The sequence below is a fragment of the Pomacea canaliculata genome, linkage group LG3 (genome assembly GCF_003073045.1).
Source record: "Pomacea canaliculata isolate SZHN2017 linkage group LG3, ASM307304v1, whole genome shotgun sequence".
NCBI classification, from domain to species: domain Eukaryota; kingdom Metazoa; phylum Mollusca; class Gastropoda; order Architaenioglossa; family Ampullariidae; genus Pomacea; species Pomacea canaliculata.
Genome location: NC_037592.1, coordinates 7691763 through 7712686, shown reverse-complemented (window position 1 = coordinate 7712686; position 20924 = coordinate 7691763). Strand labels below are relative to the sequence as shown.

General features: G+C 44.9%; 1 protein-coding gene across 2 annotated transcripts in view; it reads right to left on the bottom strand.

The window, feature by feature from the left end:
• The window catches only part of LOC112559942 (paired box protein Pax-6-like), an 80135-nt gene that overhangs the window by 17841 nt on the left and 41370 nt on the right, over window positions 1-20924 (bottom strand). For both annotated transcript variants that reach the window (XM_025231455.1, XM_025231456.1), the window contains exon 4: window positions 11378-11724. In XM_025231455.1, the coding sequence (XP_025087240.1) occupies window positions 11378-11724 (347 nt within the window). The remainder of the gene's footprint in view (window positions 1-11377; window positions 11725-20924) is intronic.

The following is a 20924-nucleotide window of genomic DNA, read 5'->3' as shown; positions in this document are numbered from 1 at the left end:
TAGGAAGACCAAGACATCAGTATATAGACTACACGTCAGGAGGTAGACAACTCGTCAATCAACAGACAGAAAAGAGAAAAACCTCTTGTCAGTAAGAGGATAATAGTTGAAGTGGTCGACAGTCGGGTAGACCGCACGTCAATACCTTGGTTCTACGTGGTCCACCTTCTTTCTTTTAATATTTTTTTACCTGTACCTGCAGGCTGTAATGTTCTTCCTGCACTTGTCACATGACATGGCGGGAGCCTGCGCTTTTAAGAGTTCGGGAATTACAGGGAGAGTAATTTTCTCTGTTAGTGGTCGGCCTCGTCTCGTTTTATGGTTGTAGAGCTGGCAATATTTTCTGCGACCGCTTGTTACGTCACAATCAGTGTCTAAGGAAAGAAACCCCGCTAAGACCTCAACAGACGTCACCAGTGTGAACGGCAGCGGCGCTGAAATATTGTTCCAAAAGTCTTTGGGGATTGTCGTTAAATGTTTGTAAATAAAGCATCGTAAATCCGTCAAACAGTATGTGGATAAAAGGCAGAGTTTATGCGACACAAGTAATTTTTGTAAGTGAAACACACACAGGCTATCAATACGTCACAATTAACATGGAGAGACATGGTGTAGGCGTTGACATGAATTACTCTTTGAAACACACTGCTTGACAAGTTTGATATCAGTAGACACAGCTGTCCAGCTGCCCTTCCTGTCTTCCTCAGCTGTCTATGACGTCTTATTTAGCTATGACGTCTTCTTCAGCAGTCTCTAAATATGACGTCTTCTAGAGTTGTCCCTACCTATGACGTCATATTTAGTAATGACGTCTTCTTCAGGTGTCGCTACCTATGACGTCTTATTTAGTTATGACGTCTTCTTTCGCTGCTGTGAGGTGTGACGTCTCGCACGTCAGTAAAGCGGCATTACCGGTGTTGCGTGTTGTCAAAGCGGATGTAGTAGAATACTGTCCCCTGCCACCCCCCGCTGGTATTTTCACGCCTACATATGTGTCAGCTAATGCCGACATGAGACTGGAGAGTCTTGCTGCGCACACGTTCCATCCCCACCACACGTCACGCCAAAGCTGAAGAGACAGAAATCTTGGCAAGGGTGCAAAAATGGCGGACACTTCCACACCAGCTGAACGGCCAAGTCTCTCACAGACCACGTGGGGGAGAGCGCGGACTGGGATACGCAGGGGGATATAAGTGAGAGAGAGAGAGGAAGAGAGAGAGAGAAGTTGTGGATGTAGAGAAGTTTGCCTGCACAAAGCAGCTCGTCTTTGGGCAAACCCTTTAGGTCAAGCAGCAGCAGCAGCAGCAGCAGCAGCAGCAGCAGCAGCAGCAGCAGCAGCAGCAGCAGCAGCCACTGGATTGAATTTGCCCTTCATAAGCTAATCACTGGCAAACTGTTTTGTCCAAGCACCTTCGATTTCGCTCGCTCACAAAGTGTGCGCCGTGCTACCCCGGATGCAGCAATACATCATTTCACAGAAACGAAGCGCGTGCGCAGATTTAACACCTTGCTAGGGTGGGAGTGGGCGGCACTCTGACCAGGTGGGGTTCGGTTCGTTACAAGCACACGTGAGCAGATCGGCTAATGTCGCAGTCATCGATTCCCGATCTCTTGTGAAGTCTCGGCCTGGACTGGCTGGCACGAGCGTTTGTCTTTCTTTTCTAATATAACAATATCCGAAACTGGCGTGGTCAGTGTTTGTGAATTTTAATGAATTTTTAGCATCATCACCAATCAGCACTACAAGTGGTTTACCGTTTCTAAGGCAGGCTATGTGGTTATGGATCCCATCCCCTCTCCATTATTTAACATTATTATTTTCCTTAATGTGTGGAAAAGAAACGAACGCTCATGCCCCTGGCCATCGTTTACCTGTTCTGCACCTGATGATATTCTTTAAAGCGCTTATGTTTAATGAAGACTATTTCTTCACCGTGGTCCCAATCTTTTGTACTTCTTGACCGCGTGGACGGTTTGGAGAAAACGGTTTGTGACTGACTGCCCGCACCCCAAGTTTAATCGGAAAATACTTTCCATAAATCAGTTCCATGATTGTCCTCTCCCCCTCCCCACACTTTGCCACCTCCCTGCCGCATTCTGTCTTTGGTCACACCAGAAGACCTAGATGTTCCTCCCCATCTCCAACCCCGAGTCATCTTTTTTTTTTCTTTTCACAAATTTAGCAGCCAGCTTGGGATCGATGGCACCATCTTCCGTACACTCTTTACATCAGCTCACCGCATTCCAAACGGCTCGAGGCCTTTGAGCTCCTGTTCCAATGACGTCACTTCCGGAAAGACTGGTATCGGCATCTTCGTTTAGAATTACGTTCGTGATTCTTCTCCTTCAGCCGTCAATCAAGCGACGCCATGGAAGAGGTGCTGGGCGAGACTGGGAAACGGCGCAGATTTAGAAAGTCAGCCCTGGCCGCGCCAAAAGCTCAAGTTTCTCTCCCCTTCCTCTCTCCTCCGAAAAGCCTCCCATACATCCTCTCCCAGCCAATACCCCCTTCTACCCTACCCTTCTCCTGATGCACTCTTTTTTCCTCGATCCCCCCTTGTTTACAGCATCCATGTCCTCGACGAAGTCGTTGGGCAAGTACCAAATGTCCTCACAGTCTGGCAATGAGTTGAGCGGTGCCGGCGAGGAGAGGAAAAGAGGACGGTCCTGATAGCCAGGCGGTGCGGTCTAGCGTGAAAGGTTTTCTTCGATAATGCCTCCAGTTTCGCCCAAAATGGCCTCCTTCGTGATTTAATAAATTCCTGACAATTATTATCTTTCGGATGAAGTGTGCGTGTTGGGGAGCGAAAGAACGAGACACAGGGTGGGTTGGGGGTGGGGTAAGGTGGAGTGGAGGGTGTTGGATGGATGGAGAGGAGGTGGGGAGTTAGTGGTGGGGGGGTAGGGATGCAGAACAAGGGAGGGGAGGAGAGATGAAGAAGCTCGCCCTCCCATCTACTCCCAGCCATGAAAGAGAAAGAGGAAATGACAGCAACGATAGAGAAGATGGAAGCCTGGCAAGACGCGCAACCAGAAGAGAGTGGGATGTGTGGTACCGATGGCGGTGGGAGGGTGTGGATGAAACCACGTGACCACGCGCATGTGTGGAGCAGGGGTGGGGGTTAGGGGGGTGGGGAAGTGTGCGGCAAGAGTTGAATGTCTGTGGAAGAGAGACCCGAGAGGGGGGAGGGTAGGTGGGATGGGGATGGTGGAGTAAGAGACATGGAGGAGGGCGAGGGGTGGGGTGGACAAGCTGCTTGACTCCGGAGTTATCGATGCTGGGCAGGAAGCAGGCAGCTTTTTGATGGCGTTGGATGCGGAGCGAAATATTGTAATCAGTATGAGTACAGTAATAACTGCAGGGTGACATGTGGCCTGACTTGGTGTTTAAAACCTGCCCTCGTGCATCGCACGTCCACGCTCTCCTGCCAGGGTGAGTCCGCGCGCGCATGCGTACTGGCGTGTGTTCCTGTTCTCCTTCTTAAGCTCTTACCATCGTTTGTATGTGTATTTGTATATATTATGTAAGTATATTGTGTGAATTTATATTTTATTTTTATAAGAAGCCTTACCTGCCAATAAACAGCAGTAACAACAACATTGTCGCGCAAAGATTTGGGGTACAGACGATGTTTGGAGTGGTTAAAGACAGAGGGTGACAGACAGAGATGGGTGAAGAGGGGAAGAAGATGACTGATGCGTCAGGTGCTTATCAGTAATTTAGAAGGAGAATGTACTGTCAGTAGTGCAAACTTTTGACATGTTAGAGAACTCAGTCTTCATGCGTTACTACTTTTTCTCTCCTTCTGTCTTCCCCGCTTTCACCGACTGTATCCCTCTTCTCTACCGAGCAAGCAAGGGTAGGAAAGACACCCAAGCAGCATGCACACATCGTGCACCGACAGAAACAGACAATGACTTCATTACTTCCTCGGTTTGTTTCTTTTCATCTTTTCAATCTGTTTCTGTCGTTCTTTCATCGAATGCGTTAACTGATGAAGCTGGTCCGTCAAGTCTGTCTTTATTGCAGGTCCCTTTGTTTCTCTATACTCGTGCATTTCTTTACTCCCAGCCTCCCTCTCTCAAATGGTTTTCGCCTAATTGAACCTCAGACAAAGGGCAGAATACTTTTACTTATCTTTCGAGATACAAGACTGCGCTCCTCACTAAAGCCTCTCTATAGGGAGCCGTTGACGGTCTTAATAATAATAATGCAGCACAGGTGAGAAAACCAATAATAATAAAAAAAGAATAGTTTAAAAATATATTTAAATATGTATGTGTGTGAGCCAGAGAGAGAGGGAGAGAGAAAGAAAGAGAGATGTAAATTTTTAGGCAATTAATGGCCTGAAGTAAAAAAAAACAAAAAAAACAAAACAAAATCAAACAAACAAACAAACAAACCAAAAAAAAAAAAAAAAAAAAAAAAAAAAAACCCCAAACAAACAAAAACGCACTTTGATAATATAAAAGAAATCGTTTTTCGTTCTTGTTTGTTGTTTGCATGTTATGTTGGCATGCGATGACTCCCACTGCAAGGTTATTACCTAGACATATATAGAACAGCAAAAAAAGCCTCAACACATACAACAATGTGTGTTATTCTAATTCTTTATGATAATATTGCCAGCTGTTATCTATAACATTTTGTCAGGGTAGACAATTACATTGTTTCATTTACAGTGTTTTATTTCTCTACATCATAATATTGACTAAAAAGAAATTTTTTCGACTGTTTATTTTTTTTTTAAACACAGAAAGATGTAAAAACATTGGGTGAACCTCAGAAGCTATTTTTCTTGTTTAAATTTTACGATCATGACTTCATGCCAGTAATTAATGAGTCTGGCCTGCGTTCTTTGCTTTCAGGAGGATCTGTGGTAACCAGTGACATCCCGCAATTGTCGCGCCTGTACTGGAAAATAAAGGAGAGGGGGGCTGTGGTAGTCGCCGGCGAAATATTGCATGGAGTCGGCAGTTGTCACGTGCCGCGCACGCCTGACTGCACCCGCGCGCGTGAAACGTGTTAGATGACGTGGCGAGCTGACAACGTGACGGGAGGAGGACTAAGGCCTTTTGTATCCCTCCGCCAGGCGCTAGCGGCCCACTCACGCCTGGCTGCTTGCACGAAACAACACAGCTGCTCCACGGGGCTGGCAGAATCGAGTGCGAGGTTCAACATGGAGTTTTCATCGGAGAGATAAAAAAAGTGGTTATGGACACAATAACTGAGAGTCAGAAGGCGTGACATGATCGACAACACAAAAACAGGATTGTAACTGCGCGCGCTAGAGTGTGAGAGAGAAAGGATAAAAGTTTGATATGTATGTAACATGAGACTCTCATTTTGATCATTATATTTACCTGTATACATGGTCGGACAGGAATAAACTATATAATGTTCTTTTTGTAAATAAATAATGTTTTTGATACAGGGTGCTGCGGCATCATTGTGTACACATTCTTTCTCCTCAGTTTTGTTCTTTCTCTCCCAAGCCATCCTCCATCACCTCTCCTCCCTCCTAGTCTACTGGTCTCGCACATAAACATGGAAACCGTTGTCTTTCCTCTGCGACAGCTTCGACCGCATCGCTGCGAGCAAAAACGATAGAGAATAAGTTCTGAGTCATTATTCACTGCTGTGCCGGACAAATCGAGGAGAAAGAAGAAACTGCCGGAGGTTGTGGGATGGAGGAGTTGTAGGGAGGCGAAGGTAGGTGCAGCTAGAATCATCAGGAAGGGTTAACCTTAATCATATGACTATCAACTGAAATGTGAAAAGATGATTTCGTCCTTCACACACATGCTATTGCACGTGTCGCCTTGCTCTTCAATCAATAAACAGCGTCAACAATGAATAAACAACTATTACACTCATAACAACATGTGTATATTGGGAGGATATTGTCAAAGTAAAAAGTCAGACTGTAAAAGACAATCTTGTCCCGCCATCTAAAACGTCTCGAGAAAATATGGCGAGAAATAAAATCCATGATTAAACAATTAGAAAAACCAAGGTCCACGTCTTCACTTCTGGAACATTTATGAGCAACTCAAGTGGTTTCAAAAATAATTTAAACGGACACAAAATGATGATGTAGCTAAAGACATGAAGAATACACAGTATACTTGTCGTCTGCGCCTTGATGTTATTTTTAACAAATTTTGAAATGGTTGAGCGCATTTCCAGTGTGGAGTCGAGTTTGATGCTCTACAGGAATATATATATATACAAAGAACACAGATAAACGGACGGACAAAGAAAAGCAAGAATATAAAGATGACACAACGGTCATCATGAACCTCAGGTGTTTGAAGGAACTCCAACCAAGCGCATCTCAAGATGTTTCTCCGAACTCTAAGCAGCCTAGGAGCGCTTGCAGAAGATGATTCATAAAGAAGAGAAGAAAAAAAAATGTTGGTATCACAGTGATTGGAAAAGTGCGAATAGGGAGAGGGTGGGTGTAAGGAGGCGGGGAGAGGGCGAGGATGCACGAGGACGACAGGGTCAAACGGGGGAAGATATAAAGAGGATGGAGTTGGTGTTGGACGGGAGAGCAGCGGGTTAGGAGTGGGGTGGGTGGGTAGAATGGGAGGAGAGGGTGCAAGGCCATTGACCAGACTTTCTCTTCGTGCTCTACTGGCTCGCCACGCGCCAGACACTACGGAAATCCGGGGCCTAATGAGACTGTAATTACCCAGGAGGTAGCACGACTTGCCCACTACCTGTGCTGCTCTTTTCTTTCATCATTTTGTTCTTTTAGTTTTTTTATTCCTTCTTTTCTTCACACATGCGTTACTGTACAGTTCACAGAAAGTCAACAAACGACATTGAAAATTCACGGAAGGTTATTGTTTTCCGTAGATCGACGGTTGTTTCACACCTGAGAATAAAATCCCTGTTACATGGTAGGCATTTTTTGACATCTATCCATGAGACGGCGAATACTAATTAATTCATTAATTCGACATATTGCACGGTGTGTGGGTGAGCTTTAAATGGAAAGTAAAGTGAAATAATGTGTCTTTACAAAGATTTTTTTTTACAAAGGACAAAAGAGGGAGGTTTAGTTATTTTTGTGATTTATTTTATAGCTTGACCACATATAATTATCTTTTAAGTGAATAGTCTAGAGTGCACACACACACACACATATTTTCTCCCTGTTATACATTTGTACAGAGCATGTCCACAGGACTCTGTCATTGACAAGAAAGAACTTGATAACTTCTGGGAACGTCCTTATTAAGACGAGCTAAGCCTATGGCAATGGACTGTTATATTGTCGATAAATCACTATCTGCCATGTTTACACCTCTTTCTCTCTCTTTCTCTCTTGTCTCTACTGTCAACATTACAGCTTGCTTGTCTTTCATTTCATTGTCCTTATAGTGTGTGGTTCTCTGACTCTCGAGATCACAACGGCTGTTTTGTTGTTATTTATCGAAAGTCCTTCATAAAATGGTTGTGCTGTCATTAATTTTTACTTTTAATTTTAAGTTTTGAGGTTTCAATATACACTAAGAAAATATAAAAACCTTTTTTTTCTCTTCCTCCTTTTCTGGTGTTTACTTCATTTTTTCTGTCTCCCTCTTTTTTCTTTGCGCATCATTTTTAACCCACCGGTAACAAGCCATTCAAGTGTGACATCCGTACAACCACCTGCATGAAATCCTCCCACAATTTCCAACATCCAGCGCTGCTGAAGCTAGTAGTAGTTCAGTCGACAAAGTAACTCCTGTGGACTCGAGAGGTACAGCCGCCTCACCTCCCACATTCAGGACAACCCAACGCCAGGCTGGAGTTGACGAGGGTTTCAGGAGACAGGTATGACGCATTTATTATCCGCGAATAAACTCTACCTGTCAAGACGACCTCCATAACTAGTCGCTCACCTTCAGCTAAGTGACAGCGTGTACAGGCGGCCTAACGATTCGGTAACGAGTGCCTCGGTTTACCTTGACTGACTGCCTACAGGGGGAGGATGAGGGAGGAGGGGGAGGAGGCCTAACAAGGTAACCTCCACGGCCAGGTAGTTGGTCGACTTGCAAAGCCAAACCCTGAAGACAGAGACTGTCTCGTTGATTTTTCTTCCCCGAGAAATGGCCGAAGAGTAGAACCAGAGAGGGTAGAGGGTAGAGGGTAGATATCTACCCAGCATGCACCCACAGACCAGATCAGAGGCTGCCCTCGGCAAGTGCACTGGCAAGGTGGTGCTGGGATTGCATGTCCGGTAACGCATGCGCGTGGCCAATCTCCTGAGTTATTTTATTTGTTTACGATTATGGGGTAGTATTTCAAGAGAAAAAGAAGGAATGGCGAAATTGCATGGATTTTCAGTCAAGCATACGAGACATCTGATCGTTGACTGCATTTATCTCTCGTGTCGCTTGTCTGCAGTGTCGACGATAGCTAATCATCACCTGGCACCAGACCTCCTTACTCTTACTATTTGGGTGGGTCTCTTACTGTGGTATTCCAAAATGATTTTTAAGCAAATTGTTTGCTAGTGCGAGTTACAAAATACAATTTCGATCGACCTCTGTAAGTAGTCATTTATATCTTGGTACTTGGGTATTATATAAATACTAAACAAGTAACCGATACACAACAAAGGAATACATGACTTGTGGTTTGGTCAGGTGCGATGGAGTGACAATACTATTTAATTTATCAAAAATATCGTTTTTCTGGTTGGGAATATTTTTTGTCTACCATGTAACCAGTGACGCCAATGTCCACCACCACATCTTTCAAAAGGACAAGTTTCAGAGTCAACTTATTTCCTAAAAAATTAAAATTAAGAGTTCTTAAGTACTAATGATTGTGGAGAATGAGTAGAGAAGATTGAGGCCTAGTTTAAAAAAAACAAACAAAAATACTCTTGAGAAATCTGTGGTAAGGCTGCAAGGGTTCTCTGAATAATAGTTTTGATATCGTTGGTTGGAAATAGTAAGATCCATGTCCCCATCACAGGCTTGTTCGTGCCCGAAGACATTGCCTCCACTTTGTAAAGACAGCTGCTGAGTCTCTCAGAGTGATGTGCTCTTGTGTCAAAGAACAGAATAAACGGCCATATGTCACACACTCCCGCGAGAAACCCTTTAAACAGAGAAACAGGAAGACGGGTGGGTATCATGGCGATGAAACGTCTGTGGGCATCTACCCCAAATTTCAGTCCCCCGATTGCAAATAGTACATTCTTTAGGTCAAACTATTCGTTTGTTATGACAGTACCCGTTCTACCCCACTTCCTCTGTCTATATACCCAAACAGCTTGGTTCTGGTTCATTCAAAACATTTGCTGGCAGTCGTACGGCATCCGGCGTCGCCTCATTATGCAAACCATGACAGCTCAGTACAACGGGGGTTTGAGGTGAGCTCTGACAGACTGGTCGTAAGCTTGTCTCCTTCATGCACTGATGAACTGGCTTGACAATGATGTTGGATTAAGTTTATCGCCCGGAGGTTAACGTTTTTGGTGACAAATTAACCCCGGAATAGAAAACAGAGTCATTATAATTTCAAAGTGGCTCTCACGAAAGCGAACGGAAACAGCCAAACAAACCGCACACCATATGGCGTTTATACCACTCGCCACAATGGCTACATTTTCTCAAAGGAAACCCAGGCCCCAACCTGGACCGGAATTGGTTTCGTCACTTCCTGCCCTTGATGATCTCCCCTTATTCTTGACACCCACACTTCATGGAGTCCTTGTAACAAATGCGTTCTCTCCCCTCTACGCAACCCCCGTTTATTTTTAACTTCGTTCTTGGTCATGCAAAGAATGAATGTACGAAGAAATAAATAAAGTATAATGAAATAAAAAATAAATAAAGGCTTGTTTCTAATTCTGTGCACTTTTAAAGCAGGCTGCGTATAATGCATTTAATCAAATTCATTTGCTCCCTGTGCGATTGTCCTGGAGGGAAGCGCTGCTCACCAGTGGACCTCAACGTGACAACTGTCACGAGAACAGCGTGATCCTCGTCACTAAGGGGACGGTAATCGCATTTCAATCGTCCAAAGTCTGTAACATGCTGCTCGGTGTTGTCCTTGTCTGTCCCAGGCCGTCCTTGTCTGACTCAATCTAGCATTTATCCTTTCATCTCCTCCCTTTCTCTTTCTGTGTGCGTCCGTCTGTGTGTGTGTGTGTGAGAGAGAGAAAGAAGAGTCAGACAGGGACAAAGAAAGATGATTGAGTTTTTATATATGTATATAAATGTGCATAGCAAAAACGAGGTCGTGTTTTACCAAAGGTATTAAAATGAAAGAAATGAAAAATGAAATATATTTGCCTTCTCGTCAAAGATACAACGGGATTTTTTTCAGATACGATGATTTTATACTTTTCTTTTAGTACACTTTCCAGAAAAGCATATTACATAAACCGTTCCTTGTGCTGTATGACATGTGGCAATGGAACAACGCCAAGAGCGGCAACCAGCCAGGCACACGAGGGTTCTGGACATGATAGCCGATGGAGAAGAGTATGAGAGGAGGACGAGAGGAGGACGAGGGCAAAATAACCCATTTGTTTCCAGCTGCTGACACTTCAGCTGCCGACAGGCCAGAAGGATGTGTGGATCGAAGAACGTGACAATGCGGCTCTTCAATCCCAGTCTCCTAACTCTTTGGCGGCCAACGGTTTGGCGTAACAAATCAGGCGCGACAATGGAGGGGATTGTGGTCACACCACCGCCACTTCGCAGACGGCGTCGACTCGCGTGAACTCATGGGTCAAGGTCGGCCAGAACCCGTGGCCATGATGTCGAAATATTAAGGTGACAAGAATGAGAGAGAGGAGTTTCCACCACGTGAATGTTTGTATGTCTTTTCATGGACATAAAATTCCAAGAAATTTGTGAAGCGGGGGAATATTGTTTTCCTAGAGGTTTGATGATTTCATCGGATGATTAAGTCGACTGTCAACAGTGAGATATCACGAAATCTGTACGCTCAACTTTGAACAGGAATGCAAGCCATCACACATACACATAACCCAACGACTTGAAAGTCTATGATATACTCAGACAAACTAAAGACTTTGCGCTTCAGTACAATAGTGAAAGAAGACATCACAGGAAAAAAACAAAATTTCAAGTATTAAGTATTGACGATAAAATCCACATCATCACAGTAACGGAAAAACGATATGTTGTTTACATGTTATCATGCTGTCATCTAGCAAGCAGAGAACAGATATTCACACAAAGGAGCTCGTATTGAAGTTCAGTGTGTCACAAAATAAACATGGAACGTGTTGAGTGTTATAAAAAAATAAACAACACATTTCGGTGTTCAGAAGACAAATATTTGGACAAACCACCAACAAGATTCTCACACACACACAACATCGTGTAGGATACTCACGCTGGGGATGTTCTCCTGGTTGCAGATGCCCTCAGACAGCAGCCTGTCTCGTATCTCCCAGGCGAAGATGGACGGACATTCGCGCTTGTACTGGGCGATCCTGCTCACCACGTCGGACGTGGCCACCCGCGGCTTGCTCCCCCCGATGGCGCGCGGCCGGATGGAGCCGGTCTCGTAGTAACGGCCCAGGATCTTGGATACGCAGCCGTTGGAGACTTGAAGGATCCGTGAGATGTCGCAGGGCCGGGCCCCCGAGTGGGCCAGCTCCACGATCCGCTGGCGGGTCGAGTCGGGCAAGGGTCGACCGTTGACGAAGACTCCTCCCAGCTGATTGATTCCGCTGTGACCTGTGGAGGTGAACCAGCAGAATCCAGTGAGCGAGACTGACTTTCTGGGGAAGGAGGGGACTAAAAAAAAGTTATCTTAAGGGATAAGTGTCTGGAAATATGCTATCTCTCTCTTACTATATCTTTCTCTCTTTCTTTCACTCTCTTTCTCTCCAGCATTCACATGAGCAAACATAATATACATTCAGCCTCCAACCATAACCACTTGTGCATAATCTCTCTCTCACTCATACATATACTAGCATTGTATGGCACACGTGAACATAATATAACAGTTATTTTTTTAAAGTATCTAATGTTTCTGAACCAAATCTCAGAAAAGACTTTGCTTGAATTCGTGATCCCTAAAATAAGAGTAATTTCAATGTCTTTATCATATCAAAGATTATTTTTACTCCATGTGAAAAAAAGTTTATAATAAGATTATTGCTATTTTTAGAATTCAAACTCACAAACTCACACCCAAACACATGGGCATTCGATTAATATAATTCTACACCGCGGTCTGTTTTGATATTTAGTTTTAAAATTAAATATATCTCAATCTAAAAAAATCCTTTAAAGAAGTTTCCCAGTGACTATTTGTAGAAGCACCTCTGGACTACACAGCAGTAAGTTGCAGCAAGGAACAGCACAGGAGCAGGACTAAGCATCCTCGAGACACATGTCTTCCCACGAAAGTAGACTGAAACATGGCATCGAGTTAACTAACGTGTTCTTGACCCCCATCGGTAGAACCCGAGGCCTGGGGTCTGCTTGAGAATAGCCCCGAGAGGAAAATAGCACAGTGTGTGGGTGAGCAGTCGTCTGCTACGCTTGACATCTTGACATTCGTCCGCCCTCTTAATTCGCTCGCCATTTGAAAGCCAAGTTGCTAATTCTCTAACATCAGGGAAGATGAATTAAGAGCCTCCGTTGCATCTCGCTCCTCCGGCCTCTTTAGCTCCGTCTTCAGCACTCGCCACGTCTTCCCCCCCGCCCAGCAGGGGAGATAACAGAAACAGGCCACTTCCGGTCTGTCTTGTCGGAAGACCAGAAGACTTCCGGTCGTTGTCAGCGCACCCTTGTGGCGAGATTTGGTGAAAAAAGCCTTTACAGTAGGACCGGGGATTGGTAGAGCGGCAGAAAGGTAGGACTGGAGAACAGGTCTGCGCCATTGTTGGGGGACAAGCGTGCGTTTCTGTGAGTGCCTATTGGACATGGGGATAATTTCCTATTTGTGACAGTTGCTTGGGGCCTAAGATCTTCGTAATGACATTGAGCTAAAGCTGTGTTTTCAGTCTGCGCGCGCGCGTGTACACACACACATACACACAGAAAGAGAGAAAGCACGGAGGAAGAATTTTATTTGACAGACATTCCACTGTCATCTCTGTCTTTAACAATGGCTGAAGCCTTGCAAAGATGAAAGGTAAGATTAAAAATACCCTTCAGTGGTTTTTTTTCCCCTCGTGAAAGTATTGTGTTTTCTCAGAACAAAAGACTTCGCCAGGGTCATGACAAAGGCAGTGGAGGCTCGTTCATTTGTCACATGACATGGCAAGCACTTTGTCCGCACATCTCGGCAGAGCTCAAGGAATGTCAGACTTAGGGACTCTGGGAGAGCCGTACTAACTTTATTTTGGCGCCAGAGAAAATCTTCTTATAATTAATGCCCCGTAATTACACTCCCTTTTTTTTTTGGTCATCCAGACCTAAGCTCGTCTCGCCAACAGCAAATGGACTTGGCCTCCACAGTGACAGACAGGAGATCTTATCTGATCAACTTTGTTTTACACCTGTCCGGGACAAGACGCTTTGCAGCTAATGAAAACGTTAGCGGCCATTGAAAATGTTGGATCGGCGCATGCGCGAAGGATTAGTCTGCAGTGTATGGCCTCGTGCTTCTTTGTCAGTCCTGTTTGACAATTTCCTACGCACGCATAGCGCGCACACACACCTCTCCATCCTTCTTCAATCTTTCCTCCCTGTCGCAGAACATGCAAGTAAGGAGGGAGGGAATTTCCGCATTTCTCTTTTTTTTTCCTCCTGTTCTCACTTGACAGAAAGAGCGACCACATTCTGAATGATTAGGTTTTGTGTCAGGGTTAAGGCTCTTCGCCATCCTGGTCATCAGCGCCTTGGCTGATGCTTCATGCAATGACAGTCCCTCGGTTATATACAATAAATTAATTAATAATTTAATTTTTTGAGATTTTAAAAATTAAACCGTTAAAAACAATTATGATAGTGCATTTCATTTAACTTAAACTTCTTTTTTAGTTGGTTTGTATTCTTTTTTTTTTCGTTCTCTACAATTATTTTTAATGGGTTGTTTGTGGAGTCGCTGCAGTCTCTGGGGGTCAAGAATGATGAAAGCGATGAAAGTGGGATGAAGAGTGGAAAGACAGATATTGGAAGGAGACACTTGATACCAAACTAATGATGTAAAAGAGTTCGTCTCCCCATTGAGGAAGATCTGGGGAGGACCCTGCTTCCATTGTTGCTGCTAACCTCCGAGTCCCTAATCTAGTCGTTTAGTCGTCTGCTATCAACGGTTGGTCACGTGTTGAAGACTTTTTGATGAGATAGTTTGGCGTACGACCTTCTTCACAGAAGCTTTACCAGTCACCAAACCGAAATCACATGGTGGATGAGTTTTCAAGAGATGTACCCATCTCAGAAATTCTTCATTTCGCTGAAACCCGTAGCTACCATCACATATCGCCTGATTATCATAATTTATTCACATACGCACACACAGACCAGTACAGGTACACAATGGGAGAGAAAAATAAATACAAGCGCCGGCGATCTAGAAGCCAGCACAGTCTCTCAAAGAACACTGGCATTATCCAGCCCGACCCGCCTACCTTTATACGACTACCACCCCACTCCATCCACACCCTTCCATGCTCCACCCGTGTGCACCCTGTCACGCAAATCAAGCACCCGTTCAGCTCGGTGAAGAGGTCCCTGTCGGCACAGCCTAAGCTCAGGCCACAATGATAATCTTTCAGAAGCCTGAGTTATATGTTTGCTTAAGGGATTTGCTTTGGAGGGGGAGCCTCTCCGCTGTGCCAACACTTGGCGGGGCTGAAGACCGCTTGACAAATCGAGGGCGCTTGTCGGCCAGTTTGGAGTCAATTACGCTCGGCATTTAGTTTCTTGGAAACATGGAGGCGGCGGGCTCTGTGGCGCATTAGGCCAGTACCGCCAAATGAGATGGTTTCATCTCACGCAATGGACTCTGAGCGCAGGGGAGGGGAGGTGGTGTGGGATGAGGAGGACGGGTTGGGAGGTTGGGGGAAGAACCCGCCTTGGGCTTGAATACGGTTTGGCAGAACCGAGGAATCAACGGTTGTGAGCTCCTGGAAATAAATCTCTGCAAGGCTGCAGGATACTTCAGATGGGACTGTAGAGAGAACAGGTGGGGATAGAGGTGGACTAGAAGGGTAGGTGTCTGTAATCGTTTGTTCTCCAGCTTCTGGGAACAAACTTATCCTTTTATGGGTATGCCTCAAAATTTCTAATCTTACAGTGTAAACCATTATATTTATTTTTTTAATTCAGTATAAAAGCTCAGCTTTTCGTAAACCTTCAAGAGGATTACATCAAACCGGAACTGGACAGGCTCCTCCCCCAACCACCCGACCCTTCCTTTTTTACCAGTCCACGACTTCCGTACACTCTGTGATAAGCTACCATTTATCATTGTTATTTTGTCTCACCCATCTACCCTTAGTCATGGCATCTTTCTTGGTCCAGACCTGTAGCTTGCCTCATGCCAACCATGCCTCTAAACAGATACTAGTCTAGTCTTTCCCCCCGACAATCAAGACTCACCTCCACTTAGAGATATTGAAGTGCCCCATATTAAATTACCCTCTGTCTTAAGGCATATAAATTCTTGTTGGGAACAAAACTTCTGCTGGGCTGAGAAAGATGCTCTCCTCATTCATCTTCTTGCTGCCTGCAGCTCACGACTGTGCGTGTTTGTTGTCGGCAATGATCAACAAACTGTGCCATTAACCAGCCTCGTAAATGTTCAAAGGCTTAACACAACTAATGTACAAGAAGAGAAGAAAAGACAACTCAGGCGCAACCGATGCATTAAAACTAACCCAGGAAATTCTCGACAGCTCGTGGTCTCCCCTTGATATCATTACAACCGGGATTTTAAGCGGGAAATATTAGAATACCAGGCTTCCTCGCCTCTGATCTCTTCTCAAAGGAGAGTTTATGTCCCTCCCAAACCGCCTAAATCGTTGTTTCTTAACCGACTGTTGTCAAGGAAACAATGCTTTTATGAGTTGCCTATACAGGTAGGACTTTGAGGTGTGAACATATTGAAGCACGCAACAGTTGCTCCTTTAGTTGACTTCTATGTGGTTCGGAGGTTTAGGAGGGGAGGAGTCTGAAAAATGGTGGGTGGGTGGAAGGGTGGGGGTAGTAAAGGAAGAAAAATTCCTGGCGCCTGCATCCCACGAGGTCGAGAGCCCCGGATGTGACACATACACACACCTTGTCGCCGTGAGATTGATGACATGAGTTCTGGCAGACTGGGCTGGGGTATGACTGCAGGAGGAGAGAAGGGAAGAGAAGAAAGGATTCAAACCTTCTCTGTCACATGTAGCGCTACAACTCCATAGTCCATAAATCTGAGAATAATTTTACATTACACACACAAAAGTATAACAAACTGAATGATTTTGGAGTAAAGAGGAGAAAAACTAAAGGGGTTCTAACAGATGACACTTGGGCAAAAGTTTTATTTTTCGTCTCGTCCACAGAAGTCGAAGTAGAGAAATATATTATTTTATTTTCAAAAGACAAGAAGTTCAATGACTCGCAAGAAAACACTGTGAAGAGTTTGCTTATCTGAGAACTCGTCACACTTTCAGACTAACAATAAATAACCGTGGGTTCGAATCCCAAGAAATCCAAGAGAAAAGCGTTGACAAACAACCGCATCGTCTCCTTGTCCCAGTTATCGCTCCAGAAGGTGAAGGATGTTGCACAGAAGAGAAAAGAACAGAAAATGGTGTCATTTGCATGTCTGCAGCTTCTCCACAAAATAGACATGTCCGACATCAATTTGCAAATCAAGATGTCTGGCCGAACAAGTCATAGGTGTAGGTCCATGCAGATATAAGAAATAAAAATATGTCCCATTATCGGTTGGCCAGTGATGTTCAAAAGACAATCTCCAGACAGAGTTATCGACCTGCGTAGCATCTACACACGGCTGCCCCTGCAACTTTCCTGTTTTCATTACAAGGATGGTGGTGATGGGGAACAAAGCTGTCCTCCAAGGGATGGATATGCTTCTCTCGGTGAATGCTTCGTACGCTTGAATCGCTCCTGACTTTCAAACAGAATGCCCCACTTGATGAAGTCCCGATTCGTGCCTTAGAGCGGGGGATCACGAGAAAAGGGTACCACAAAAAACGGAGAGGTCTGGAAGACATTTATCAATTCCTTAGGGAAATAGAGGCCGCGGCGTTGTCCTGTCCTCTCCATATGCTTCCATTCTCAAGACTTTTGTCAGCATCATCAATCACCAATATGCAGAACCTGCATCGCCCACTCCCTGACACTGAGCTACCCCCATGCTTGTCCTGCGCCCCTTCACAGCGAACTCCCTCAAAGCGGTTTTTTTTTTCTCCCTTGCTCCCCAGCAACGAGACTAAAGTCGTTTACCCCCCGTCTACCCCCAAAGGAGTTCCATTTTCGGCTCGGCGCAGTCTCCAGATTCCTTCGTGACGACCGAAACGCTCCGCCGTGAGATGGGATGTATGTCACGGCGCATGCTCGAGTGAACACCACCAGCGCGCCCGCCGCTGACCGCCGGAGACCGAACGTTGCCGAAGGATAACTCTGAACGCTCAGGCAGCACAAACAGCATGGGGCTTTGTTAGGGCTTTCGCCTTGAGAGAGAGAGAAGGGGCCGGCAATGTATTCTATCTCTTTTGTACCTCGGGGCTGCTTTGTCATTTTCCTCCGCGCCATATTCTTCAATGGCGCGAGCTGAGAGGTGACGAAGGAGTGCGTCGTGCAATGAGTGTAGACTGTTTTCAGGGCTGAACGACAAGAGAATGAATTGAGATGATCCGAATTTATGGCTCAGGCGGGTTTTTTTTTTATTCAGTATTAACGCCGATGCCTCTCCACACGCGGAGGGCGCGTACGTTGGTTTGGGAGCGGTCAATAACGAAAGAAATCGGTACAAACCGAACAGGAAATTTAATCTGAAAGCTTTGTCACCGAGCTGAAGTCTGCGTGCACCGCATGAACCTTCGTAAGGGGTCTTGGCTTTCTGGCTCTGGGCCCGTTCCCCTATCCTCCCCATGCCTCGCCTGTCCTCCCGGGCAGCATTTCATGTTAGAAACACTCAACCACCGCTCCCCCTTAACGTCCATAATACTCTCTTGACGACAGTTCGTCATGGCGCGGACCGTTCCCGTCGTGCCTCGCAAGATCAGTTTAACTCAGAAACAAAGTTTCAGGGAGACTACCGCCTCCAGCTTTACGGTTTGGGGTAGGGATGGTCAACCTCAAATATCTCTTCCTGGACCTCTACCCTCGGTGACAGAAGTAATTCAAGATTAATCGAGTTTTCTTCTAGTAATGGCATCATTGGAACCGACAAACTGCTTCTCTTCTTCCCCCTTTTGAACACTAGTGATCTCCATCGTCTCAAATACATGTACTCGGCATTATTATTATTTTTTTTTAATCTTTTAAAATTTCATTTGGCTGGTATATATTTACATCCTCATCCAGATGAGATGTTCAACCCTCGGGTACACCAAACTGAATGTTCTTGTTGTTATGTTTATACAAACTATGCTAAACTTGGTCCAATATTTGTTTACGAATGGTCTTTCGCCGGGTGTGCATAACAAAATTCGTTTTACTCTCGCAAAAGCAGTTTTGTGTATTTATCTTAAAATCTGTGCTTGTTGTTTTAATAATTTGTTGTATTCAAATACCAGCTCCAAGGAGTTTGTTGCAGAACCTTGTGTGTCGCATAACATTTCTGTATTAAAGGATACCAGAGGAACTCTTACAGATTTTAAATTTTAAAAAAGGCTATCTTGTTATCTCTGACACTTAAAAAAAACGAAAAAAAACCACTGGTTTATCATGATTTTTATTGAATCTTGTATATTCGTAGTATGTTTCTAAGCACAGCGATATTGTCCATACGGTTTTGAATACTGCAACCGCCCGATAGAAATCCACGATGGTTTAGATACTTTATATATATTTGCATCTTCAGATCAGTATCTACTCAGACCTTCAAACCTTGTCAAAAATATAAATAAATAAATTGTTACACACCAAACACAAATACGATACGAATAAAATACGAACCAATATCTATCGGCATATCGAACTATCGCTGCACCGCAAGTCGGCGAACTGTCCACTGGGAAATCCGAGCACTCTCGTCAGGCGACTGAAGTCTTAATTAGAGCAGTGGCTGTGGCTCTATAGCTGATTAGCAGACGATTACTCGAGATTAACCAGAGTCGCAGACAACCAAGGACCAGTGAGTGAAGGAGATTCGCTCACCGCGCGTGAGGATACACTGTCACGTGTCTTCATGCACCATGGAAACCACTATTGGAGTAAGTATTCAAGCCAAAGATATGTAGCACAAAATCAACTCCTTAATTAAACAATCAGTTCATGCACAGTGTCAAAACCGACAAGTTCTGATACGAAAGGTGACGTGTTCGTCTTTTTCTTCCTTCCCTTTTTCTTCCTTTCTTTTCTTTGTATCCCTTTCCGATTTTTCGGCGAAATTGGTGAAAATAGCTGGCTAAATAACAGGAAAATTTATTTCTGCAAAAACCTTGCTGTGAAATTATTAAAGAAATGTTTTTTTCCAAGTCATCGTGTCTCCAGGACCATTTTGAATGTGAGGAATGTTTGATTACGACACACCTTACAAGCAGGGACGACCGAAAATACTGAAAATTCTAGTCAGAAGGCCTGACGAGGAACGGTCAATCCCAGGATGCACTGTCGTCAAGTATTATGGATGCTGATAGAGGCTGTAGCAATGGGAAAGGTCTTGGATGTTGAAACCTCGTCTACACACCTGATCATCAAAGCGTCCTTCCAACATACTAGTGTAATTTTCTCATCCTTGCCATTGATGAAGATTTTTTCAAAACCCTCTCTGAAGTTAGTAACCCGAGAAGGTCTGGCAATGTTTCGGGGCTTTGACCCAGGTAATTCTCAGGTGACGTCACCATCTCCCGACACGTCACGACATTAACCGCCGTGCGTGTTCCTGTAGGAAGTCTGGCGAGAGACTGTAGAGGGTTGGAGAGGAAGTGAAAGGATCGGCAGCTTCGGAACTGTGTTCTCAGGCTTTGAGCAAGAATGGGCAATATCCCATTAGTCATCGACCAACGACTTACCCAGCTGCCTTCCCTCTCCCCCTCCTCTCTCTCCCTCTCTTGTCTGCCGGGACTGAATTGGTCGTGCAAAGTGGGGAAGGGCGAGTAATGTAAAACGTTGATTTTTGTAACGACTACACCAGTCATTTGTTCATTTGTCCCAGGTTCGTTCGGTGCTATGAACGGAGTTGTTGGGGAGGTGGGAAAGCGCGGGAGGGAGAACTCAATGCTCTGATGCCGCTCAGGACAGACAACCAGACATGTCCATACCAATCTCCAGATACTTTCAAAGACATTTTGGTCAAGAAAGAACTGGGACAGGTTTGGGGTTTTTTTTTAAGGTAAGAGGGAGAATTAAAGAAAATTAATCCTACTTATTTCGGTATGTGTGACCCCTGTAACCGACCCCAGAGGGCGAGCAGCCTCCCTCACACCAAGCACGGTATCACACCCACACATACCCGTATTTCTGGCGTCATTTCTCGACAAGCTGTTGTTTCTCGAGACGAAAAAGCAAACAGTATCCCACCGACCTGTCAATCCGTCACTTGCCGGAGCCCTTGCAATGGACGGCACGCACGACAAACGATCGTTAATTACTCGGAACATAAAATATCGTGTCTCCTCACTGCACTGAGTGCCCTTCCCTGGTCTCTCTCTCTGACGACCGCACGCGTCATGGTCCTCGCTTCCTATATCTTTTTTCTTATTGTAGCCATTCATCTAATCATTGACATACATAAATATTCATGTACCTTTTGACCAATGTCCCTCAGGTAGTCAAAAGCATTGTTTGCTTAGAGG